Genomic DNA, 27,560 nt, shown 5'->3' on the forward strand with positions numbered 1-27,560 from the left:
TAAAAAACACAAAGCACACTGTACGCAGAGAGAATGTTAATTATCATTTATATTCCGTGGGTTTTCAAAGAGGTCAAGGCAGATGACTTTACGAAATGTCACCTCAGGAACAGCTATACAAAAATAGACAAATATACCCCCTCCCTTTTTACTAAACCACAATATCTGTTTTTAGCGCAGGGAGATGCACTGAATGCCCTGCGCTGCTCTCGATGCTCATAGGCTCCTTGCGCTAAAAACCTCTATTGCAGTTTAGTAAAAGGGGGCCATAGTGCAAAATATAGACAGCAGATATAAATTCTCAAAACGGACACATTTTGATCACTAAATTGAAAATAAAATCATTTCTCCTACCTTTTTGTCTGGTGATTTCATGAGTCTCTAGTTGCACTTCCTTCTTCTGACTAAATCTAATATTTCTTTCTGCCCTCCCCTTTTCTTTCTGTCTCTCTTTCTCTCTCCCCCTGCCTGCCTGTCTTTCTCCCCCTGCCCCCCAAGCCATTGTGACGATTTCTCCACTTCCCCGATTTTTTCCCTACCCCCTAAGCCACCACGCCAATTTCTCCATGCTGTTTCCCTGAGCCAGGCCAGGCATGTACAAGCACCGGACTCACAAGACTTCACCTCTGACGTCAATTCTAACGTCGGAGAGGAAATTCAAGGCCAGCCAGGCAGCGATTGACTGGCCCAGAACTTACTCTTCGACATCAGAATTGATGTCGGAGGTGAAGTCTTGTGAGTCCGGCGCTAGTACGTGCCTGGTCTGGCTCGGGGAAGCAGCAGAGAGAAAAAGATTGCAAAGGCAATGTGATCGACTCACATTGCCTTTGTGATCTACTGGTCAATCGCAATTTACCATTTGGGCACCCCTGCTGTTATGGTATCCTGTCCTGACCTGAAGAAAGGGGTTTAGTCCCAAAAAAACTGCCTTATTTCCATTTCCTATTTATAAACTAATCAATACAGTTACAATACTATTTGATTCTACGTAAAGCAACAAAAAAAAATTTTCTACCTTTTGTCGTTTCTGCTTTAATCATCTTCTCTTCGCTCCCTTCTTTCTATTCAGTGTTTGTCCTCACTTCCTTCCATGCAACATCTGTCCTCTCTTTGCCCCTTCCACCCAGCCTCTTCCCTCTCTCTCTCTACCCCTTCCATCTACTGTCCACCCTCTCTCTGCCCCTTGCATCCACTGTCCACCCTTTCTGCCCTTTCCATCCAGTGTCTGCTCTCTCTCTGTTCCATATGGCATCTTCCCTCTTTCTATGTCCCTTCAATAAACTGTATATCCTGTGCCCTTTCTCTCCATTGTACATGATTCATTTCAGCTTCACCCCCTCCTCTATGCTCTGGCATCTCTCTTTTCTCCTTTCCTTCCTTCCCACTCCACCCCATGGCCTGGCATCTCTATCTCCTTCCCTTCTCTCCCCCATGCCCTGGCATCTCCCTCCTCCCCCTCCCCCATATGTGCTGACATCTTCCCCCCTCCATGGTCTTGGCATCTTTTGCCTCTCCTCTCCCTTCCCTGGTCTTCCTTCTCCCCTCTCTCTCCCTAATTGGGTGCTGCTGCTGCAGCACTTCTCTTCCCCCTCCCCCCTCCCCAATTGGGTGCTGCTGCAGCACTTCTCTTCCCCTTCCCAATTGGGTGCAGCAGCACCTTTTCTCTTCCCCACCCAATTGGGTGCACCAGCTTTTCTCTTCCCCCTCCCCCCAAAAATTGGGTACTGCAACAGCAACATTTCTCTTCCCCCTCCCCCATTCGGTGCAGCAGCAGCATTTCTCTTCCCATCCCTCCCAGCTCACACACCCTTCGGCAGAGTCGCTAGGCAAGTTGTAAGCTTTCCTCCATCGCTGACCTATCTTCCATAGGTCAGCGATGGAGGGAAGCTTACAACTTGCTGCTTTTACTTGCTTCAGGCCTTCCTCGTTGCCGGGTCCTGCCTACTTTCTGTTTCTGCGAAGGCAGGACCGGGCAGCAAGGAAGGCCCGAGGCAAGTGAAAGCAGCAAGTTGTAAGCTTCCCGAAGTTACGTCCTGTGGAGGGAGGAGAGAAGAGAAGGGAAGCCTATATTTCAGGTGCCTATTGCGGCACTAAGGAGATGCCTAAGACAGTCTAAGCTTACCTAAGGCCACTTCTGGATGAAACCTTGGGCAAGCTTAAAAGGCCCTGCGCGCCTCCCTAGGCTTGTGAAAATGCCTAAACTATAGGCTGCCGGTCTTGGGGGTTTTTTTTTAACCTGCGTCCTGATTCGGCATTGCTTTTAGAACGCATTACTGATCCGGTCTATTTAGCTGGAGATTTTAATCAAGTTCTAGACCCGAGCTCTGGGCCGGGACAAAGCGTAGGCTCCTCCCAAACTAGAGGCATACCCTACCTCTGTGCCACTTTGGATCTGGTTGACCCCTGGAGGCTCTTACACACTACAGAATGGGATTATACTCATCGCTCCAGGGCGCATAACACTCAATCTCGAATAGATTACATTCTTACTACACGTAGGGCATTTCACAATGTGGACGCGGCGGTTTTAGGTCCTGCAGTTATTTCTGATCACGCAATGATTTGGATTGACGTGAACCTGGGCTTTGGCATTCGGGGACCCGTACGCTGGCACTTCCCTAGTTATTTGTATTCAGATGACCATTTTAAATCTTATTTAACAACTAAATGGGAAGATTTTTTGACCTTTAATGTTCAACACTGTACCGATCCGACACTGTTTTGGAGCACAGCTAAGGTAGTGCTCCGGGGTGATTGTATAGCATATGTGATAGCGCGGAATCGCCGGTTATCTCGGGGCATCCTTAGGCTAGAAAAAGAATTGGCCTCTGCTAAACACCATTATACACAATTTCCTTCACGAACTTCTAGGGAACGCCTGATTCTGTGGAGGCGACCCTTAATTCCTATATCCATGAACGTACGGTTAAAATGCTTCTGTATCAAAAATACCGCTACCATCGCTATGGTAATCATGCGGGGAAATTATTAGCTCGGTTAACAACACAGGCTCGAGGTCATCGTTATGTAATGGGTCTGAAGGATGATAGGGGGCATTTACAGCACACATTGCTCAGATTTTTAAGGCTCATTTCCAGAAGATCTATGGGCGCCAGGACTCGGGAGCTGCCCCACTCATTAGGGGTTATTTGGCAGATTCCGGCCTAATGCCGCTCTCTGACCCTGATGTAGAATTTCTTAATGCAGCCATCACTCCTAAAGAATTGTCACATGCTATTAAACAGCAAAGAAACTTCTCGGCTCCGGGGCCGGATGGCTTTACAGCAGAATTTTATAAACTTTTAGCGGAGCAGCTGAGTCCCTTCCTTAGGGACTATTATTCGCAGGTTACGCGGGATGAACATTTTCCCACAGAGGCGAATGAGGCTTTGATTACTTTGATTTTGAAGCCAGGTAAGGACAGCACTGCTCCTGAGTCCTATCGACCCATATCTTTATTAAATGTGGACATAAAAATTTTATCCAAAATATTGGCTGATAGATTAACCACTCTTCTCCCGAACGTTATCGCGTCATCACAGGTGGGCTTTGTAAAGGGCAGGCAGGCGGTCCATAACGTTCGAAAGGCACTTTTGTCCTTGGCCCATACACAATCTCAGGATACCACGATGCTCTTACTCAGCTTGGATGCAGCGCAAGCCTTTGACCAAGTTAATTCGACATTTCTATTTGAAATACTGCACTTTATGGGAATTTTGGGCTGGTTCGCCACAGCGTTACGCACGTTATACTCGACGCCGCGGGCGAGACTGCTTGTTAATGACACTATCACTGACCCAATATTAATTGAAAGAGGCACACGGCAGGGATGTCCTTTGTCCCCCCTGTTGTTTTTATTGTACTTGGAACCCTTTCTGCGCACTGTATCTCAGGATCCTGATATAGTAGGGGTGGACTTCGGGGATCATTCATTAAAGGTGTTAGCCTTTGCAGATGACATCTTGTTTATGCTAACTAACCCTTCTCACTCTATTCGACACCTTCTACAATCCCTTAACGAATTTAGATTTTATTCGGGCTTCACCTTAAATTATCAAAAATCTGTTGTTTTAGCTAGTTCGGTAACACTGCAACGGACATGGAGGGGCCCTTTCCCTTTCACATGGGCTGAGCACTCGATTCGATACTTGGGGGTTTGGATCCCCCGAGACCTCCAGACTCTTTATGACTGTAATATTTCCCCACTACTCCATGACACTTTACGGGACTTACAAAACTGGTCCACTTTCCCGCTCACAGTAGCGGGACGGGTGGCTCTTTATAATATGGTGCTCTTTCCCAAATGGTTGTATCGTTTTCAGGTCCTGCCCCTGCTCTTATCCTATTCTCATAAAGCCCGGTTAATTAAAGGATTACAACGTTTTCTTTGGGGAGGTAAGCGACCCTGCATGCAATTCCTTAGGATGTGCTTACCTAGGGATAGAGGGGGTTATGGCTTATTAAATGTACATTGGTATGTTATTGCTTGTCAGATGAGACACATTAATGATTGGTTTAGGGGGACGTCTGACTTTACTGCGATATCATTGGAGTTGTCTTTGTTGGCTCCGTTTCATGTGAGTTATTTCTTGCATGTGGCGGACCCACGGCTTCGTCCTTTGGTGGCCCGGTACCCGATATTTGCACCAGCTCGACGAGCCTGGAAGTGGGTTTGCAAAATTGCTAGATTGTCTTCTGAGGTTTCATTATACTTACCCATCCAAGGCAATGGAGCCTTTCAGCCTGGACTGCAAAATACCGCCTTCCAGAGGTGGGGTGTGCAGGGACTTCAATACCTATTACACTTATTCTCCGAGGAGGGGAGACTGGCAACTTTTGCTGACTTACGTCGGACATTTACTTTACCACCCAATGATTTTTTTGCATACTACCAAATCCGACATTATGTTCAATCTCTTCCAGCGCACCATCTTGAGGAAGATAACAGGGAGGCTCTTTCAGAACTCTTTAGCCTTTCTGCACAACAGCGGATTCCGCTTCAATTTCACATAGTGGGGATCTGGGATGGACACTCTGGCACCAATTTGGCCATCTTAGCGGCAACATGGGCTGAGGACTTGCACTGCATGCTAACGGCCCAACAGCTACAGAGGACGCTGAAAAACATTCTGAAGGTGTCTCCTAATATTGTCCACTGGGAAATGCAGTTAAAAATTGTTTTGAGACTCTATATCCCGCCGGAACGAGCAGCCCGGATGGGGATTACTACAATTCACTCTTGCCTGAAATGTGCACAAGCTCACGCTTCATTGGGGCATATGCTTTGGAATTGCCCCAAAATTCAACAGTTCTGGCGACATTTAGGGCACTATATTACGCAGCTCTGGCGGAGGCGTTGGCTCACACAACCGAAAGCTTTATTTGGACATTATAATATAGCTGCGCCCAAAACCAAAGGAATGTCAGCTTTTGTCACTAGAGTGCTTTTGATGTGCAAGAAGGCAATTCTTACTAACTGGTTGTCCCGTGATCCCCCTTCCTACGCTCAATGGAGAGCGTTGATGATTGCTCATGCGACGCTGGAGCGGCAACTGGTGGGGGATTTAGATCGTGGACCGGGCCGCAAATTCTGTCAGACCTGGGAATGCTTCTGGCAGGACCTCACACCATATGCTCGCAGTAGACTCTTGAATTGTTAGGACTATCTTACACTCTCAGTCATGGTAATGGCATTGGACTTTTGGGGTGGGGAGGGATGGGAGGGGAGGGGGTGAACTAGCACTGTTATTCTCTGGATTCGTATGCAACTTCTATTTGTATGTTTTGGTTGAAATACTAATAAAAATCATTTGAATATACCTGCGTCCTGATTGCCTGGTTAGACAGTGGTAGGACGCCAAACCGCCTCCTACAATCGGGATACCATTTATAGAATTTCCCTTTTTTGGCTGTGTCTTATTTTGTTGCAAAAATTTAATTGCAACTTCTTCATTAAATGCTATTTTGCTAAAACAGATCTTAATGGTCACTTCCTGAATGATGTCATTTTGAAAACAAGGATCATCCAGTTTTTATAGCAAATTGCAGTAACACCTATTAATAATAGGAATAATTTTTTTTAATACTAGTACATTTGTTTTGGGGTTATTTGGGAAAATATTGGGGGTCCCATTTTCTTTTTCCCGACACCATGTACATGTCCATTTTCCTATAATTTTTGGAGTTCTTTTTCCTTGGTTTTGTATTGGATTGAAAAAGTGGTACATCGATAGAATAAACCGTAAACCATAAAACTAAGTACCTGCGAATGTGCACATTCATACCTTAAGCACTTTTCTATAACAGCACATACAGTATAAGTGCTTTGCTGCGCAAACAGAAAGGGGGTAGACATGCGGGTGGGGAATGGGCTTGTTTTCATGTTATACATATTATCAGTTACACAAGCTCTTGCCACAACTGGATATGCTTAGTTACGTCAGCTCTATGGCTGCTGTAACTGCAAGGCGCCTGAATCTAAGGCTATATGCTACCATTCTGTAATGGAACCTGGGAGCCCATTCACTGCCATAGAATAGGCGCTCCCTGTACTGTCTCAGGGTGCCTACGAGGAAGAACCCACGTGGAGAAATGCCCCTTATTTTTTAAGGATTCTAAAAACAGAAGCAATAATGTGAAAACCAAAACCCAGCCTTAAAACAGGCTGAATTAATTTGTGAACCATTATTTAAAGGATACTCAGAAAAAAATATTGTTTTCCCTTAGCTTAAATGAAATAAACCTATTCCTATCCATCATTTGACTATAGCTAAGTGCAAAAGAACATTAGCTCAAAAAATCTCGTAGAACTGCAGTGAAATAGAAGAGAAAAGTGATTTGGTTTTTACTGTAATTTCTGCATTAAGTGGATTTGCCCACCCCAAGCTCGTTAAATCCTGATGCACTTCTAGCTTTTCCTGTATCAGACTTTGCAAGATTAATAAATGGGGCATCCTTCTGCCTGCCTGTTAAGGGATGAAAAACAAATGCCTATAAAGTTCAAATCACAGCTTGACTAAACTTGAACTTTCTTGATTTCATTCTTCCTGGCTGACCACTTTATCTTCCACAATAGGCACCAAGGTTGCTTGGATAAGAGCTTTAAAAGAGCAAGCAGAATCGGGTCCGATTTCCATGCGTTTGTTTTTCTCAAATGGTATACCATTACACTTGCTGCTTTTACTTGCTTCGGGCCTTCCTCGTTGCCGGGTCCTGCCTACTTTCTGTTTCCGCAAAAGCAGGACAAGGCAGCGAGGAAGGCCCGAAGCAAGTAAGTAAGTTGTAAGCTTCCCTCCAGGGCTCTATCGTGTGCGTGCTGGCTTCCCTTCTCTTCCCTCTGAAACCGGAAGTTGCTTCCCGTGCTGATCATGTGGAGAAGGCTTCATCTAAGGCAAGACAGTTGTTAGGTTGCATCCGCAGGAGTTTCATCAGACGGAAGCCTGAAGTCATAATGCCATTATACAGAACCATGGTGAGACCTCATTTGGAATACTGTGTGCAATTCTGGAGGCCACACTATCGAAAAGATGTGCTGAGAGTAGAGTCGGTGCAACGGATGGCCACCAGGATAGTCTCGGGGCTCAAGGGTCTATCGTACGAGGAAAGGCTGAAAAATTTGCGGCTGTATTCACTCGAGGAACGTAGGGAGAGAGGAGACATGATTGAGACGTTTAAGTATATTACCGGCCGTATCGAGATGGAAGAAGAGATTCTCTTTCTCAAAGGATCCTCAGCCACAAGAGGACATCCGCTCAAACTCAGGGGCGGGAAATTTCATGGCGACACCAGAAAATATTTCTTCACCGGGAGAGTGGTTGATCCTTGGTGCAGGTGATTGAGGCAAACAGCGTGCAAGAATTTAAGAGCAAATGGGATGCCCATGTGGGATCCCTTAGAGGGTTAAGCCAAGGGAACCTGTCACCAGGAGTGGGATCCCTAGGATAGTAGACTTGGGGGTGGGTCAGTAGAGTGGGCAGACCTGATGGGCTATGGCCCTTATCTGCCGTCATCTTCTATGTTTCTATGATAGAGCCCCAGAGGGAAGCTTACAACTTACTGCTTTTACTTGCTTCGGGCTTTCCTCGCTGCTGGGTCCTGCCTTCGCGGAAACAGAAAGTAGGCAGGACTCGGCAACGAGGAAGGCCCAAAGCAAGTAAAAGCATGCTGGGAAAAAAAAAAGGCAGGCGTCAAACAAAATTTTCAGCGGCGAATCAGCCCAGGAAGGAGCAATGGCGGTAGCAGCAGGATTCGCCGGGCAGTCATCTAAATTAGCCGGGCGGCGCACCCAGCTAAAAGGCCTTGGGGAGAACACTTGAGTGGGTCGTGTTGTGGCCTGTTCATTCTTTTCTGCCCAGAGTAGTTTCTCCTTTTCATGTCAATCAGGCAGTGGTCCTTCCAGTGTTGGGTAGTCGGGAGGGATCTTCCAAGCAGAAACATTTGCGCAATTTGGATGTTGGTTGGGTCCTTTGCTCTTATGTGCAGAGGACCCAGGAGATCAGGAAATCAGATCATCTTTTTGTCCTTCTAGCAAGTCCTCATAAGGGGAATGTTGCTTCCAAGGCTAAAATTGCACACTGGATTAAGGAGACTATTGCTTCCGCATACCTTCTTCAGAAGAAGCCTGTTCCGGATTTTCTCAAGGCTCATTCCACTCAGGGTCACGCAGCTTCTTGGGCTTAGTCTTCACTGATGCAGTTTGGTTTTCCTTGCATCCCTTTGTCAGGCACTATCATCTGGACATTCAGGCGCATCAGGACACGGTATTCGGTGAGTGCGTTCTGGTGTCGGCCCTTCAGGGATCCCACCCATGATGGGTACTGCTTTGGTATGTACCATCTGTAAGAGATCTATCCTGGTCTGGAGAGTTTTCTAAAGAAGGAGAATTTTCTTTCTTTTAGACTCTCCAGACTGGTATAGAACCCCACCCTGTCTTTTGTCATGTTGTTCTTGAAGATGTTACACATGCAGATTTTGTTTTATCTGCGGGTTCTAGTATTTTTCTAGGGCCGGGGAGATCAAAGAACAGTGACTGTGGCTTGGCTGGGGTAGCTGGCGAGCTGTGGGGACATTTTGCTACAGGGGTGTCTCCTTGGCATTTTCCAACAGCATTCATGTATATTAGTTGTTACTCCTGTTCAGAGTCTTGTTTTCTGTTTATAGTTCTTAGTTCTATTTGGTTATTCGGCAGACTGATGGAATTAGGGAGAGTCACCTATGTACTATTCCAAAATTTTGTCTCGGTCTCCATCTGCTGGTCATGATGAAATATAACCCATCTGTAAGAGATCAATACCGGTCTGGAGAGTCTAAAAGAGAGAAAATTGGCAGGTAAGAACCTAATTTCTCCTTAAATACTAAAAATAAATAAATAAATACAACTTCTGCAGCAAGATTTAGTGTTGTTGTCGAGCTCCACATGAGATATCTTCATTTTTTTTGCCAGCAACATAATTATGTGTGAGTTGGAAGAGTGCATCCTGAAATTAGTAAGGAAGCACATAAATCGCATTTCAATAAAAAAATTAATTTAAAAATGGGGTATGGAGGGAGATCACGTGATGCTGTGAGCTGGTCGGCAGCACCTCTCGCCAGCTCCAGAGCCCTGTTCCCTCAACAATCATAATTTGAGACAAACTCGGCGGGAAAACTAAAATTTTTATCAGATTTCTGGCTTGTTATTACATGGACAGATCTTTGGCGAGATCGCAGCCTGCCATGACCTCCAAAACCGCAAAAAAAGACCGCGAGAAGGCCAAAGCTGGAGAGGAAAAAATGGCGGAGGAGCCTCGTGCAACTAACCCGATGTTTACATCTGAAATGCGCACGGAATTTCAACAAGTCATACTGCAAGCTTTGGATCCTCGCATGGAGCAGATTTCACTACAACTCAATAAATTAGAGTCGCTTTTGGAAGATCACTCCATGCGAGTTACAGCTCTAGAAACCAGAGTTTCGACGGTAGAGGACGAGGCCACCTCCATGGCGTCTGATGTCGCGACGCTCAAAGCCCAGCTACATTCCCACCAGGAAAAACTCGAGGATCTGGAGAACAGATCGCGCAGAGACAACTTAAGATTTATAGGCTTACCGGAGCAAATTTCTGATTCTGTACTTCTCTCTGTAGTGGAGTCGTGGCTGGCCAGTGAGCTGCTGATGCCTGCATCTCTGGGCCCTGCATGGTTTGAGCGGGTACATCGGGTGGGCTCCCGTGTTGGGGCGGACCAGCGGCCGAGAGTGGTGATCGGGAAACTTCATAATTACCGGCACAAAGTTGAACTGCTGAGAGCCTACCGCTCAAAGAGAGCCTCCTTGACCTACGAATCCCATCCAGTGCGGATTGGCCAGGACTATTCAGCGGCCTTAACGGATAAGCGGAGGGCGTTTCACCCCCTCTGTGCTCAACTGGTTGAACAAAAACGACGCTTTATGTTTTTATATCCGGCAGTATTAAAAATTCAACACAACGGAAAATGGCACGTTTTCGACTCTGCACCTTTAGCTGGAGACTTTATTAATCACCTGGAGCCCTCCTCCTCTTCTCCACCTTGAACACTCTGGACATGCTGGTTTCTAGCACTAACTGATCTAAAAAGGTGGTTCCAGGTTTGCAGCACAGGGCAGGCTGTAGTTTAAGTCTCTATATCTGACTACTTGTTTACTGTTAGGGGGGGGTTTTGATGGCTTCATATGTGTGATCTCCCTTCCTATTGCCTGGTTGGCATTAGGAACATTAGTAGTGTTTGGGATGGGTAGAGGTGGGGGTTTGGGGGGCTTGTTGGGAGGGAGAGGGATTGGGGTTGGGGTTGGGGGGATGGGAAGGGCAAAGGGGGATTATTCACAATACATTCCAGTGTGTCTTTGTTTTTTTGAGTGGTATTTTTTTTCTGCAATACCTGGTGGGGATTTTCCTCCTTCCTCTTGGGTGAGGGCTGGGTGCCCGAGAGGAATATATGGTGACTCTGCTTCTAATGGTGCATTCTTTGTGGTAAATGGGGGGTAAAACTTTCAGGATAGTGTCGTGGAACGTGGGTGGTATCACGTCCCCAATAAAAAGAACGAAGCTACTCCAGCGCCTTAAACATCATCACGCTGACCTGGCATGTCTGCAGGAAACCAGACTTACGGAACTGGAACATGCAAAATTACAGAAGGGGTGGGTGGGGCAGGTAATCTCCGTTTCCTCGCCTAATAAGAAGGCAGGGGTGGCACTATTGATAAGGAAGGGATTCCCGGGCAGGGTGGACCGCATATTTGGAGATGAAGCGGGGAGAACCCTCTTGTGTAAACTTACCATGTCTGGCCGCTCTTATCACCTGTTGGTGGTGTATGCCCCAAATCATTATGATCACGCTTTCTTTTCTTCTCTGGTTCACCATGGGCTTCGGGACCCAGACACTCCTCTGATATTACTGGGTGATTTAAATCAAGTCATGGACCCAGACTTAGATAGAACGGGACCGGGTACTTCTCAGTCATCTAGCATAACTAGGGGGGTTCCTTACTTGTGTGACACTTTGGCTCTGTCCGACCCCTGGCGTCTTTTACACCCCATGGAACATGATTTCACACACCAATCAAGGGCACACAATACATTCTCTCGAATAGACTACATATTGCTATCTACAACCTCTTTCTCGCAGGTTCATTTGGCGGAGATTGGACCGCTTTCTGTGTCGGACCATTGTCCTATTTGGGTCGACATTCTTCATGGTGATGGCTTTACATCCCGGGGGTTATGGCGCTTTCCCTCTTATATGATTAAACATTCTGACTTTATTGCTTACCTTCAGACTAAATGGGATGCCTATGTCCACTTTAATGCACAACACGTTGACACACCATTATTGTTTTGGGAGGCAGCTAAATCGGTCCTTAGAGGGGACATCATATCCTATGTCGCGGCTCAGAGAAAAAGAATTTCTCAAGGGATTTTGAGACTGGAAAAGGAATATCGTGCGTCTAAGCGGACATACCTAGCTCATCCCTCTTCTCTATCGAGAGAGGCGATGACCGCAGCGCAAATTGCTTTGAACACGCTCTTGCACGAACGTACGCAGCGATACCTTTCTCATGCTAAATTTCATTATTACTCTTTTGGAAATAAGCATGGTAGACTGCTGGCAGCATTGACTAGGACACAGCGACCTAATCGCCATATCTCTCGCATCCTCCTTCCCTCGGGAGTAGAGGTGACTACAACACCTGAGATAGCGGAGAGCTTTCGCGCCTATTATGCCTCCTTTTACGCTACAAGGGAAACGTTAGAGGGCCCAGAGGTTATGGATTATTTGGTAGATGCGGGTGTGCCCAGGTTATCCTCTCAGGATCGTCTACACTTGAATAGGCCTATACAGGGGAAGGAACTCCAGGAAGCGGTGAAACAACTTAAACAAGGCACCTCTCCGGGGCCGGACGGGTATTCTCCCGAATTTTATAACCTTTTATTTCCCTCATTATGTGGGCCGTTAGCAGCCTATTACACGGCGGCCTTGGAGGGGGGTGGGTTCCCTGCTGGTGCGAACCATGCACATATAACCTTAATACCAAAGCCGGGAAAGCCGGAGGGAGACCTTGAATCGTATCGTCCAATTTCTCTTATTAATGTAGATCTCAAGATATTGGACAAAATATTGGCCAATAGGCTGGCGCATTTATTACCACATCTGATTGTCCCGGAACAGGTTGGCTTTGTGAAGCAGCGTCATTCTGTTCTTAACGTTCGCCGGTTGTTAACTGCGATACAGCGTGCGCAAGACCAGGGCGTTAAGGGAATTCTGGTAGGCCTTGATGCTGCTAAGGCTTTCGATCAGGTCAATTGGAATTTTCTTTTCCAGGTGCTCTCCTACATGGGAATTGAGGGTTGGTATTATGAGATGGTCCGCTTGTTATATAAAGACCCTACTGCTAGCATACTGATTAACGGAACTCGAACGTCCACATTTCCAATAGCCAGGGGTACTCGTCAGGGTAGTCCGCTTTCCCCTCTTCTTTTTCTTCTCTATCTGGATCCCTTTTTACGTTCCCTTCTCTGTGACGCTGATTTACAGGGCCTGCCAGAGGGTGACTCCCAGTTACGAGTTCTGGCCTTTGCGGATGACCTCTTACTGACATTGGGTGATCCACAAAGATCTCTTAAACGGGCTTTGGATCTTCTGGATGAATACAGCATGTACTCTGGCTTGATCCTAAACAAACAAAAATCAATGGTGTTGCCATTATCTTCGGACATCCCGATTGATTGGAGGGGACCCTTTCCTCTTACGTGGGCATCGGGATGTCTGAAATACTTGGGAATACTTATTTCTCCTGACCTTACTCAACTATACTCTTTGAATATAGAACCTCTTTTAAATGTCACAAAGCAAAAACTGCACAATTGGAGGGTGTACCCGCTTTCCTTGCTGGGGCGGATAGCATTATATAATATGGTATTGGTGCCTCAATGGTTGTATGTATTTCAGATGTTGCCTGTGTTGCTTTCGGTCAAACATGATAAAGAGGTGGGGAAACAATTACAATTTTATCTGTGGAATGGGAAGAGGGCGAGGATGTCTTTAGCTCATATGACTCGACCAAGAGACAGGGGAGGCTTGGGATTGCGAAGTCTCCGTCTGCTATCGCAGGCTTGTCAGATGAGACATCTGAACGATTGGTTTCGTGGTACCCATCATTTTTCAGCGACAACTCAGGAACTATCTCTTTGTGACCCCTATCACTTTAGCTATCTGCTACATACCAAACGTTTACCTCGAAAGTCATTGGCGGCCTGGCGCCTTTTTCTTCAGCCGTTGAGACGTCTGTGGAAGATTCTCTGTCGACATATTCCTATCTCATCCACTGTAACACCATATCTGCCTTTGCGGGCCAACGGAGACTTTCTTCCTGGACTTTTCTCTGGGCCTGCTTCCATTTGGTCTCGGCCCTCTAATTGCTACTTATTTCAAATGGTTCGCTCTAATGGAGAATTGAGAACGCTAGATTCTCTTCAAAGAGATACTCACTGGACTCCTCAGTCATGGTATTCTTATCATCAATTGTCCTCATATATACGCACACTGCCGAGGGACTGTCTCACTGATAGGTGCATGGAATTGATCTCTGAAGCTTTGAGTCTGTCAGCCCAGGTGCAGATTCCGCTTCGCTTTCATCATCGTCATCTGCAGGAGTGCTTGGGCGAACTTTCATACGACTTTTATGCCAGTAAATGGTCGATGGATTTATCCTGTGAAATCTCTGGATCAGTCATACAGAGAAGTCTTCACAAAACAGCACGGTTGACTCCACAAGTGACACTCATTGAAATGAATTATAAGTTTCTGCTGAGACTCTACAGATCGCCCTCTTACATGTATCGAGCGTCTTTGAGTGACTCTGACTGCTGCTTAAAATGTCATCATTCCCCAGCCACGCTTGGACATCAATTTTGGTCTTGTGAGAGGGTGCAGCGATTTTGGTACCATGTACATCGCCACATAGCGGGAATGTGGAGCTATTCTTATCTCTTTTCTCCAATAATGCTGTTCACATTGGAGTCCCTTCCTAGAGCTGCTCCGAGGGGTTTCAGGAATTTTTTGGGCCGCGCCATCCTTTTGGGGAAGAAAGTGGTGCTTCATTGCTGGATATCTTCGGACACACCTACGCTGCAACATTGGCGTGTATTGATGCTCCAACATGCTTCTATGGAGCGCTTGCGCTTCTCTTCTTGGGACTCAGTGTTGGGGAAAGCATACTGTTCATGCTGGGAGCCATTCTGGAACACATTGACACCTAGAGCTCGAAGCCACTTGTTGAATGTTTGATCTCCACTGGTATATGACACATTGGGTGAAGTATCATTTGAGGGGTGGGGTGGGTGGGTTGGGGGGATGGGAGTGTTTTTGGTATGGATTGTTGTACTCATTTGGTCAATGGTATCATACACTGTGTTCTTGAGTTTGTGTTTTGTACTGAAAATTTAATAAAACATACTTTTCATAAATGGGGTATGAAAGTAGTAGAATATTAGAGCTATATTGTATTATAAGAACACTAGCTTTATAGCCCGTTACATTAACGGGTGCTAGAATATATATATGGTGTGTGTCTGTCTTTATTTCTTTCTCTCTCTGTCTCCTCTGTATTTCTGTCTTTCTTTCTGTCTTTCTTTTGGCTGTACACCACCACCCCTTGCATGCTCCCCCCTGTCCATTCTCCCTTCCAGCAGCAGCCCTTCTCCCTTTGTTTAACCTCCCCCCTGTCCATAAATACCTCTTATCCCAGGACAAGCAGGCAGGTATTCTCACTAGTGGGTGATGTCATCCGACAGAGCCCCGATACGGATGTCTCACAAGCATGTCTTGCTTGAAGAAACTCAGAAGTTTCGAGATGCCCGCACCGCGCATGTGCCAGTGTCTTCCCGCCCGATGATCCGGGCGCGTCTCCTCAGTTCTTTTTCTTCCGCGGAGCTGAGAAGTTTACTTCAATTCTGCGCCCATTGAATCTGTTTTTTTGCCTTCTACATCGCCGCGGGTTGAGTTTCTTTTTACTCTTTCCATGCGTTTATTTTTTTCTTTGATTTCTTTAAAAAAAAAACACATTTTTTCTTCCGACACCGGGTCGGCCCGCGCCTTCGACCTTGCGGCGGAGCTTTTCCGGCCTATGTCCCGGCCGATCACCGGTTTTAAAAAGTGCAGCAAGTGCCAGCGCGCGATTTCGCTCACGGACCCGCATCGACGCTGCCTACAGTGTCTGGGTCCGGATCACCTTCCGAAATCGTGCCAGCCTTGCTCCACTCTGACGGCGTGAGCGTTTAAGCGCCGCTGTCTTCTCTGGGAGTCCATGTTCAAGATGGAAGCTGCGTTGGATCCTTCAGCTTCGACGTCGACTGGTGCTTCGACTCCGTCTGCGAAGCCCTCTGCCTCTCCAGCTGCTTCGGGCCTTCTGAAACCGGCATCGTTCACGCCGGTTTCGGCCTCGACCTCGGCGCCGGTGCCTTCCTCAGTGTCCTCGGAACAGGTACCGACCCCTATAGTTCCTCCGGTGGTGCTCAAAGTGCAGAAGGCTGGCAAGCAAAAGCACTCGGCACCGAAGGAGCGCGGAGACCGTGCGGAAGGGCCCCCTTTTGGTACGGATCCCTCCATATCGGCTTCGTTGCGGTCCATTCTGGAGGCTCAGTTTGTGGAACTCATGAACACCATGGGACCCCGGCTGATTGCCTCAATCCAGGGTGACCTCCCAGTTCCGATTCCGAGGGGCGGGCCGCCTCTCCTCCTCCGCCGCGCTGCACGACCTTGTTGCTCGGCGAGGAGGAGCGGCGGTCGGCGTCCAGTTCCTCGAGGAAGGCCTCTGGTTATGCCATGCCCCCCTTGGAGCCTATTTCCTCGAGGAAGGCCTCCCTTAGTGACTTGCCTCCCTTGGAGCCTATTACCCCTCCCCATGACACGGTGTGGCGTCCACCTTCGAGACCTCCCAGTCCTGGGCATAGCAGGAAACAGGACGAGTTCTTCCGAACCCCCTATCAAGCCCGGGCGGTGTCTGGGGAGGCGCCGAATCTTCCGCCTCTCCGATCTACGGCCTCGAGTCCTATCTGCTCTTTGGAGGCTTCTGGGGATCAGTATTCTCACAGGCGGGCTCGATCCCCATCCAGACATCATAAGAACATAAGCAATGCCTCTCCTGGGTCAGACCTGAGGTCCATCATGCCCAGAAGTCCGCTCACGCGGCGGCACAACAGGTCCAGGACCTGTGCAGTAATCCTCTATTTATACCCTTCTATCCCCTTTTCCAGCAGGAAATTGTCCAATCCTTTCTTAAACCCCAGTACTGTACTCTGCCCTATTACGCCCTCTTCGAGGCATTCCTCTCGGCACTCGACCGTCTCTCCTCAGAAGAAATTGCCTCGTATGGGATACTCTGCTTCGGCTGGGTCTCCTCCTCCGGGACCGGAGTTCGAGGACCCCGAAGTCTTTTACTCGCCCTGTTGTTCGCAGGCCTCGGTAGAGCCCGAGGCCTCGTCTTCTTCTAGTCCTTCTCGTAGACCGGTGCTGGCGGACCAACTGTCTTTTTCCTCGTTTCTAAGACAGATGGCGGATGACCTGGACATTACTCTCGATTCTCCAAGGAGTACCTCGATACCATGCACTTGCCTCGTCCCCCGGCTGAGTCCTTACGCCTGCCGCTGCACAAGCTCCTCGACCAGACCTTCATGTGGTGTTTTGAGTTTCCTTACTCTATTCCTGCGGTCCCTGGAAAATTGGATGCTCGGTACCGCACGGTGCATCATAAGGGCTTCGAGGGACCTCAGCTTTCACATCAGTCCCTCCTGGTCAAATCCTCGCTCAAGCGGTCTCATCCGGCCCAGGTGTATGCTTCGGTGCCTCCGGGCCGCGAGGGCAGAACCATGGATAAGTTTGGACGATGCATCTATCAGAATTCTATGATGGCGTCCCGAGTTCTAAATTATAATTTCCACTTTGCCACCTATTTGGAATTTTTTCTTCCTGTGCTTCGGAAGTTCACGCCCTACATCGAGTCCCAGGCTCGTTTTGAGTTTGAGGAGGTGGTTGCTTCGCTGTCCCAGCTTCGTCTTCAGTTGATGCAATCTTCCTATGATGCCTTCGAGCTCTCGGCCCGGGCGGCAACCTGCTCTGTGGCGATGCGCCGTTTGGCCTGGTTGCGGACCATTGACATGGACCCAAATCTTCAGGACCGCCTGGCGAACGTCCCGTGTGCTGGGGCGGATCTTTTTGACGAATCCATCGAGATAGTCACGAAGAAATTGTCTGATCATGAAAAATCCTTTCAGTCCATTCTTCGGCCGAAGCCTAAGTCTCAGCAGTCTCAACCCTCTCGACCGCCCTTGATTTATCAAAGGCATTATCAGCCGAGGCAGGCTCCACTTGCGAGGCAGCCAGCGAAGCGGCAACCTCCTCCAAAGGCTCAGCAAAAGCCTCAGCCGTCTACTGTCCCCAAGGCTCCTCAGCCTTTTTGACTGTCTCTTGGAGAGCATAACCAACCTCGTTCTGCATCCCCCTCTTTTTCCCATCGGGGGGCGCCTCCATCAATTTTATCATCGCTGGGAGGCTATCACCACCGACCTCTGGGTCCTTGCTATCATCAGGGAGGGTTCAATTCCATCGGGTACCTCCGGACCACCCTCCAAGAGAGTATCCTTCCAACTTGACTCAGACCGCCCTTCTTCTTCGGGAAGCTCAGGCTTTGCTCCGGCTTCGGGCCGTCGAGCCGGTCCCGGTGGACCAACTCAATCGGGGGTTTTACTCCCGGTACTTCCTTGTCCCGAAGAAGACTGGCGACCTCCGGCCCATTCTGGACCTCAGGGTCCTCAACAAATTCCTGGTCAAGGAGAGATTTTGCATGCTGACCCTTGCTTCTCTCTACCCCCTCCTCGAGCAGAACGACTGGTTATGCTCTCTGGATCTCAAGGAGGCCTACACTCACATTCCCATTCATCCAGCCTCGCAAATTCCTCAGATTTCGGGTGGGACATCTGCATCTGCAGTATCGAGTGCTTCCATTCGGCCTGTCTTCATCCCCCAGAGTCTTCACAAAGTGTCTGGTAGTAGTGGCCGCTACACTCCAGAATCAAGGTCTTCAGGTATTTCCCTACCTCGACGACTGGCTGATCAAGGCTCCCTCGGCCTCAGGGGTCATCTCGGTGACCCTGTCCACGATTCTGTTCCTGCAGAGTTTGGGATTCGAGATCAACTTTCCCAAATCTCATCTACAGCCTACTCAGTCTCTCCCCTTCATCGGTGCGGTCCTGGATACCATTTGTCTCAGAGCATTCCTTCCACCTCAGCGCATGGATGCTCTTCTTCATCTCTGCCAGTCTGTGTCTTCTCGGCAGTCCATCTCAGCGAGACACATGATGGTCCTCCTGGGCCACATGGCCTCTACAGTTCATGTGACGCCGTTTGCCAGACTCCATCTCAGAATTCCGCAGTGGACCCTGGCATCTCAATGGACTCAGGTGTCAGACCCGTTGACTCGACACATCATCGTCACTCCTGCTCTTCGGCAGTCTCTACTTTGGTGGATGACCTCTTCGAATCTATCCAGAGGTTTGCTGTTTCACACTCCTCCCCACCAGAAGGTTCTCACAACCGATTCATCGACCTATGCCTGGGGAGCTCATCTGGATGGTCTTCGCACTCAGGGTTTCTGGACCAGTGCGGACCGACTTCATCAAATCAATCTTCTGGAGCTCAGAGCCATCTTCAATGCTCTTCAGGCTTTTCAACATTTGCTTCACGACATGGTGGTCCTCATTCGCACAATCAGGTCGCCATGTATTATGTCAACAAGCAGGGGGGCACGAGCTCGGCCTCCCTCTGCCAGGAAGCCCTCAGAGTCTGGGATTGGGCGGTTCGCCACAACGCCTTCCTCAAAGCTGTCTACATTCAGGGGAAGGAAAATGTCCTGGCGGACAACTTGAGTCGTCTACTCCAGCCTCACGAATGGACGCTCCATTCCACGTCCCTTCATCAGGTCTTTGCTCAGTGGGGAACGCCTCAGATAGACCTCTTTGCGGCTCCCCACAACTTCAAGCTGCCTCAATTTTGCTCCAGGATCTACTCTCCTCATCGCCTCGAGGCGGATGCTTTTCTGCTGGATTGGGGGAATCGCTTTCTGTATGCGTTTCCTCCATTTCCTCTCATTCAAAAGACTCTGGTCAAGCTGAGGTCCGACCATGCCACCATGATTCTGATAGCTCCTCGGTGGCCCCGACAGCCTTGGTTCTCCCTTCTACTTCAACTCAGCAGCAGGGAGCCGTTCCTTCTTCCAGTATTTCCTTCACTGCTTACTCAGCATCAGGGGCCTCTACTTCATTCCAACCTGCAGTCTCTCCACCTGACAGCTTGGTTCCTCTCAACGTAGCGCCTCACCAGTTTTCCCAGGCGGTGAGGGATGTCTTGGAGGCTTCCAGGAAGCCTGCTACTCGTCAATGCTACTCCCAAAAATGGACTAGATTTTCTTCATGGTGTATTTCCAATTCTAAGGAGCCTCAGCGAGCCTCCCTCTCGTCTGTGTTGGACTATCTTCTACACCTGTCTCAGTCTGGTCTCAAGTCGACATCTATCCGAGTCCACCTGAGTGCTATTGCGGCTTTCCATCAGCCTCTCCAAGGGAAACCTCTCTCTGCTCATCCTGTGGTTTCCAGATTTATGAAGGGACTTTTTCATGTCAATCCTCCTCTCAAACCGCCTCCTGTGGTTTGGGATCTCAATGTTGTTCTTTCTCAGCTTATGAAACCTCCTTTTGAACCTCTGAGAAAGGCTCCACTAAAGTTTCTCACTTGGAAAGTGGTTTTTCTGGTGGCCCTCACATCTGCTCGCAGGGTCAGTGAGCTTCAGGCCTTGGTGGCGGACCCACCTTTCACAGTATTCCATCATGACAAGGTGGTCCTCCGCACTCATCCGAAATTCCTACCTAAAGTGGTCTCTGAATTTCATCTCAACCAATCCATTGTTCTTCCAGTGTTTTTTCCAAAACCTCATTCTCATCCTGGAGAATCAGCTCTTCACACTCTGGACTGTAAACGTGCTTTGGCTTTCTACTTGGATCGTAGCAAACCACACAGAACTGCTCCTCAACTATTCGTCTCCTTTGATCCGAACAAGTTGGGACGACCTATATCAAAGCGCACCATCTCCAACTGGATGGCAGCTTATATCTCTTTCTGCTATGCCCAAGCTGGGTTGCCCCTTCCCTGTAAGGTCACAGTCCATAAGGTCAGAGCGATGGCAACCTCTGTAGCCTTCCTCAGATCGACACCGATTGAGGAGATTTGTAAAGCTGCCACTTGGTCCTCGGTTCATACATTCACCTCTCATTATTGTCTGGATACTTTCTCCAGAAGGGATGGACAGTTTGGCCAAACCGTGTTACAAAATTTATTCTCCTAAGTTGCCAACTCTCCCACCATCCCATTGAGGTTAGCTTGGAGGTCACCCACTAGTGAGAATACCTGCCTGCTTGTCCTGGGATAAAGCAATGTTACTTACCGTAACCGTTGTTATCCAGGGACAGCAGGCAGCTATTCTCACGTCCCACCCACCTCCCCTGGGTTGGCTTCTCTGCTAGCTACCTGAACTGAGAAGACATGCCCGGACCATCGAGCGGGAAGGCACTGGCGCATGCGCGGTGCGGGCATCTTGAAACTTCTGAGTTTCTTCAAGTAAGACATGCTTGTGAGACGTCCGTATCGGGGCTCTGTCAGATGACATCACCCACTAGTGAGAATAGCTGCCTGCTGTCCCTGGATAACAACTGTTACGGTAAGTAACATTGCTTTCCTGCTCCCCCTGTCCAGCAGTAGGCCTCCCTTCCTTTTTTCCCCCCTGTCCATCAGCACCTTTCCCTGCTTCCCCTGTCCAGCAGTAGGCCTCCCTTCCTTCCCCCCCTCCCCCCCAAGCAGTCTGCAATAGTTATATTTCTGCTGGCATCTTTGTCTTGGGGGTGGTTCCTCCCTGGCGCTTTCAGCACCGGCTTCTCCACCCAGACCCTGTCATGCACCGCGCTCCGCCCCTTAGCTACCCGGAAGTACCGGGCTTCACTCGCCTGCTCTCGGAGAGTAGCCCGTGACGTCACAGAAGAGAGGGACAGAGTGCAAGCGCATGCGCCCCTCACGGAAGGGAAGAACTCGAGCCCTCCGTGTCGTCATCGTTGTTGCCAAGGAATTCGCCAATCGAGGAGTACCCGATAGAGCGCTAGACTTCACAGCCGGGGAGCTGAAGCGAGGCCCGTGGGTGGGATCATTGAATCCGCATTAAAGCGTGCGAAGGAGGGCAGGGCAAAGCAGGATGCGGTCCCGGCTTGAGGAGTTGATCCTGTGAAGGCAGGGCTGTGGGGCCTGGGTGCAGCGGGGAAGGGGGGGTCTTGCCTGGCCGGGGCCAGCCGAATCCCCTGCTCTCCTAAGTGGCGGCCCCTCACGCCGCGCCATCTAGCGCATGCTTGTGCCGCCACATCCCAACAGAAAAGGGATCAGGGAACACGTGGAGCAAGTGCGCATGCGCGCTTAGCTTTTTATTATTATAGATATTTTATAATAATGATTGGATCTTGCATCAGTAAATAAAATTGATGTTTCAGCCATCAAGCTATGGCTTTCTTTAGGGTATACTGAGAGATCTGCCACTTGCCTTTTTATAGTGGGTTCTCAAACCTGATTGTTTGAGGTTGAGTTAGGTGATTTTCTCAGGAAGGCAGGAGATTTTGATGGGAAAGTCTGTTGGTCACAAATTTGAATTTTGGTTAGAAGGTTCATTAGTCACACTTTTAAATTCTGGTGAGAAATTAGGCCGGAAATTCACTGAACAGTTCTGACTCTGCAGAAGAGAGGAATTTCTGTGAGTCATATTGTGCAACATTGGGAAGGTGGAAGAAAACATTTATCCTGGTCGCTAGTCTATTTTGCACTAAAATTTCTTTTGGATGAGCAGTTGCCATGCTTTGTTTAAGATGAGTCTTTTGTCTCTATTGTAGTTATTAAAGTGTCTTGCTATCTCTATGTGATAACACTGATTTTTATTTTTATTGTACACCGTGTAGACTTTAATTAAGTGGGATATCAAATTTTAAATAAACTTGAAATTGCTTCTTTGATTATTCTTGACCACCAATAATCTTCTTGCTCCAAGATTTTTATGTCCCCACTTCTATTCTTAAACAAAATATGGCAACTGCTCATTCCAAAAATTTGTCCTTGTTCCCAAGTCCTTTTTACACTAACCCCCCTCTTTTACGAAACTGCAATAGCAGTTTCTAGCGTAGGGGGCCACACTGAATGGCCCGCACTACTCCTGACTCTCATAGGAACTCAATGAGCGTCGGGAGCAGTGCGAGCCATTCAGCTCAGCTCCCCGTGCTAGAAACTGCTATCGCAGTTTCATAAAAGGAGGCCTAAATGTTGTCTTCCACCCTACTACTACTGCTATTAATTATTTCTATAGCGTTACCAGACGCATGCAGCACTGCACAGAGTCACAAAGAATAAGAAAACAGTCCCTGCTCGAAAGAGTTTATAATCTAAACAGCCAAGACAGACAAATAGTGTTCTAAAATATGACCTATAGAAATTACTCCCCTCTTCAGAATCGGAACTGTCCTAGTGAATTTCCAGCCTTATTTCCATCAGAATTCAAAATTGTGACCAACAAACTCCCACCAAAATTCAAATTTGTGACCAATAGACTTTTGATAAAAGTTCCTCACGAGAGGTTCCTGAGAAAACCAATAGGAGGAAATTTTTTTTCATTCAGAGAATAGTTAAGCTCTGGAACGCATTGCCAGAGGATGTGGTAAGAGCGGATAGCGGTTTTAAGAAAGGTTTGGACAATTTCCTGGAGGAAAAGTCCATAGTCTGCTATTGAGAAAGACATGAGGAAAGCCATTGCGTGCCCTGAATCAGTAGCATAGAATATTGCTACTCCTTAGGTTTTGGCCAGGTACTAGTGACCTGGATTGGCCACCGTGAGAACGGGCTACTGGGCTTGATGGATAATTGGTCTGACCCAGTAAGGCTACCAATCAGATTTGAGAACCCACTATATAAAAGCAAGTGGCAGATCTCACAGCATACCCTGAAGAAAGCCACAGCTTGATGGCTGAAATACTGCTCAGCTTACTTACAGCTATCATGGAAGCCTAAGAGAACATAACATATTTTATTTTCTCTTCCAGGAGAAAGATTTAATCCACAAGCTTTTCAAGTTGCTGGTACCACGTTTCTCATCTCAAGATCAAAATTATACAAGCATGTTTCAGATCCCCAATAGAGAGAACTTGGACCGAGCCAAAATGGCAGTGATTGAATTCAAAGGCAATCCATTCCCACCTCTCCCTATCCAGCGACCAAATAACAAAAAAACATTACTCAACCAGCTCCTAAAGGGCTATCAGGAAGATTTAAAGAGTCAAAAATTACTACAAATGAAACCTGATACCACACATGTTGTGAACAAAGAAACTGGAATGTAGCCTACTTCTTGATGGTGAAATAAAAGCTTTCTGGACACATTACTTTTTTTAAATTATAAATGTTATTACAAACTTTCCTCACATGCATATTTCTATAGCAAAGAGGCAATAAAGGTTCTATTAGACTTTTCAGCTTGAACAAGTTTTATGATTTGTGTTACTTATTCCCCCTGCAACTCTTCAAGAACTGAAAACTATTAAATTACAGACTTGTTACTGAAAACCTATCTATCATTTCAATCTGCTACAGTGTGTGAGGAATAGAGGGTAGGCAAGGTAATGCTAACTTCTAACAAGTAAAAAAGCTAATAATAAACTGAACTCCCTCCCCACTAAGAGTACTTCCCCCCCTCCCCCACCTTGCTTCACATCAATATTAGCACTGTAATGGCCCTCTGTGCTAGCCAATCACTACATCCTTACCTCTCTTACTGTCTATTTGGCTATGGTAAGGTGTGAGCTGCTCATATTTTCCCTTCTCAACTTTGAGACTTTGTACCATCAGGTAGAAAAGCTAAGAAGTTGAGTTGTTCTCCGAGTTGTTTACCACTCCCCCCCCCCCATGGTTTACATCATAATAGCACTGTAATGGCCCTCTGTTACTAGCCAAGCACTACATTCTTTCCTCCCTTACTGTCTGTATGACTAACCTTACCCTGACCCTACTCCAATATTAGCCCCAGCCCTGACCCTGACCCTAAAACCCTAACCCCCAAGGTCATATTCAACTGGTACTGGACAATACATTGTCCATCTAATACTGGTGCTCAGCCTGGATAGTCAATGCTAGGCCATTTCTGGTGACTGGCATTTATATTCTGGTGTGTTTTTTTTTGTGGGTTCTAACTTAACCAGTTAAGTGAACTACACTACACCCCCCCTCCATATTTGTGGGGTTAGTGGCACTACCCTCTCACAAATACTAATTCCAGTGCAATAGGTGATACATTCTAGACCAGTGGATTCCAACCCTGTCCTGGAGGACTCCCAGGCCAGTCAGATTTTCAGGATAGCCCTAATGAATTTGCATGAGAGAGATCTGCATATAATGGAAGTGTCGGGCATGCAAATGTGCTCCATGCATATTCATTAGGGATATCCTCAAAACCTGACTGGCTGGTGGTCCCCCAGACCAAGGTTGGGAACCACTGTTCTAGACAGATAGGTAGTGTCCCCATGGCCATGTGCAAACTGCAGAAGGAATCCACTCCAGATTTTTCCTTTTGCCTCTGCTAAATGTAAGGATTGATAGTGGCCCCACAATGTTAGGTTGTAGGGGTTACATGAGAGGCGCCCTTACAAAACGCCAGGTCCCAGGTTCAATTCCCTCACCAAAGATTCACCAGGAATATAATCAAATGAGAAACACAGCCAGAGGTGATTGCATAAAGAATATATTATAGAAATAGGTATACAGAAAAGTAGGATTCATAAAAGTTGCTTCTGGGTTCTTGTGAATGAGAGAGAACACACAAAGAAAAAGAGAGAAAGGGGGTGGGGAGGGTGATGCCCCAAGCTAGCAAGAGAGACCAGAACCAAGAGAGGGGGGTGATGTTGCGAGGGGGCTTTTATAGTTTGGAAACTTACTCTAAATATAGAATCTATTGAGCATCAATAGAAGTTAAGCACCCCATCCTTAGTAAACTTGTGCTAGCCAGAAGAAGAATAGGCTGAAGTCAAATGTAATTTCCAGTATGCCTCTGACAATAGTTTCTGATTAATCTTAGTTATCTGTGCACCTGGACCCATTGTATATCCTAAGCTGTCCATCCTAAGCATCAGACATTAACACCTTTTTACTGCCAGGTCCTCTAAGCACTGGTTGAATTAGGGTTATTTGAAACAGTCTGCCTGGATGTTTACTGTATGTGATCTATCTGCATCAACATCCCAGAGTCAGATTGATATAATTTCCCATAGGCCTTTGCTGACATTAGTTATGCCAACTTAAAATGATGATTGCTAGCAATAGCTATGCAGACACTACATCACTGGGCTCCTTATCTCCTCCTGCAGTTCTTCCCTGTTTGGTCTAAATCAGTGGTTCCCAACCCTGTCCTGGAGGAACACCAGGCCAATTGGGTTTTCAGGTTAGCTCTAATGAATATGCATGAAGCAAATTTGCATGCCTATCACTTCCATCATATGCAAATCTCTCTCATGCATATTCATTAGGGCTAGCCTGAAAACCCGATTGGCCTGGTGTTCCTCCAGGACAGGGTTGGGAATCACTGGTCTAAATAACTACATGAACAGACTACATACCCCAGGGGTGTCCAATGTCGGTCCTCGAGGGCCGCAATCCAGTCGGATTTTCAGGATTTCCCCAATGAATATACATGAGGTCTATTTGCATGCACTGCTTTCATTGTATGCTAATAGATCTTGTGCATATTTATTGGGGAAATCCTGAAAACCCGACTGGATTGCGGCCCTCGAGGACCGACATTGGACACCCCTGACATACCCCCTCAGCTCTTCCTCTGTCTCTAGAGCAGGGGTGTCAAAGTCCCTCCTCGAGCGCCACAATCCAGTTGGGTTTTCAGGATTTCCCCAATGAATATGCATGAGATTTATTTGCATGTACTGCTTTCATTGTATGCTAATAGATCTCATGCATATTCATTGGGGAAATCCTAAAAACATGACTGGATTGCAGCCCTCGAGTAAGGACTTTGACACCCCTGCTCTAGAGGATGGCAAGGAAAAAAAAATCTACCAGACACAAAAGTTTAGTTTAAACATTCAAGGCCTTGGGAGCTTTTTTGGCATCCTACAAACTGGTAGGAAAACAACCAAGAAATCTCCCCAAAATACAAGTGACTGGCCATGCCAAATCAATCAAATTAGCGTCAGAGAAAATACTGGAAAATCACGTATAACTGTCTTAAAAGGAAGGGGGAACTTTGTGGGACATGAGCTTGTCATAGCAAATTGTCAACAGTTTGTCAATGTAGGCTTGGAGTTCTGTAAAATTCAGCAGTTTGTGAAATGTCTCGTTCCCCATGCCAAGCCTCATCTAAGTCTTTGGACAACTGATGGCACTGAGGCCCTGATTCTGCAAAGTGCGTCCCAATTTTAGGTAGCTGTAGGCATCCTACAGCTGTCTAATAAGTCTCCATTAAGTTGCACTCTGATAATGATTGTACATAATGTCAAATTTGCCAATAAGGAAATAAGTCCCCCTCCGGAAACCCAAAAGTATGTTGCAATGAGCGAAAGGAGGCAAGGGTCCCTTCCTCCATATACAATTGAAAAAGATAGTGTAGTCCCTGGAATGCCCACCTCCAGAAAGGAGGGTTCTGCATACCTGGAACAAAATAATTACCCTGTATTGGCAAGTATGGAGAGATTACCCATTACAATTTTAAGCAACCACATACCCATCGCCATGTCTGCCTCGCAGGGGAAAATAAAGGATACTGTGCCACCACGGCGCAGAGAAGTGGAGCAGCTACATGTAACAAGTAGCTAACATAAGGAACTAACACAGACAACTCCACCTGAGTGGCATAGAAATAGGATGTACCTCTAAACTAGTCATTGATGTGTCTCACCTGACAAGCATATGCATACCAGCGAAT

General features: G+C 47.4%; 1 protein-coding gene across 1 annotated transcript in view; it reads left to right on the plus strand.

Moving 5' to 3' along the window:
- MRPL17 (mitochondrial ribosomal protein L17) overlaps nucleotides 1-24,115 on the plus strand; it is a 43,226-nt gene extending 19,111 nt beyond the window's left edge. Inside the window, exon 3 of the mRNA XM_033950775.1 lies at nucleotides 23,680-24,115. Coding sequence (XP_033806666.1) covers nucleotides 23,680-23,976 — 297 coding nt within the window. The 3' untranslated portion in view covers nucleotides 23,977-24,115. The remainder of the gene's footprint in view (nucleotides 1-23,679) is intronic.
- The last annotated feature ends 3,445 nt before the right edge of the window (nucleotides 24,116-27,560 follow it).

Source organism: Geotrypetes seraphini, chromosome 7, assembly GCF_902459505.1.
Source record: "Geotrypetes seraphini chromosome 7, aGeoSer1.1, whole genome shotgun sequence".
Taxonomy (NCBI): domain Eukaryota; kingdom Metazoa; phylum Chordata; class Amphibia; order Gymnophiona; family Dermophiidae; genus Geotrypetes; species Geotrypetes seraphini.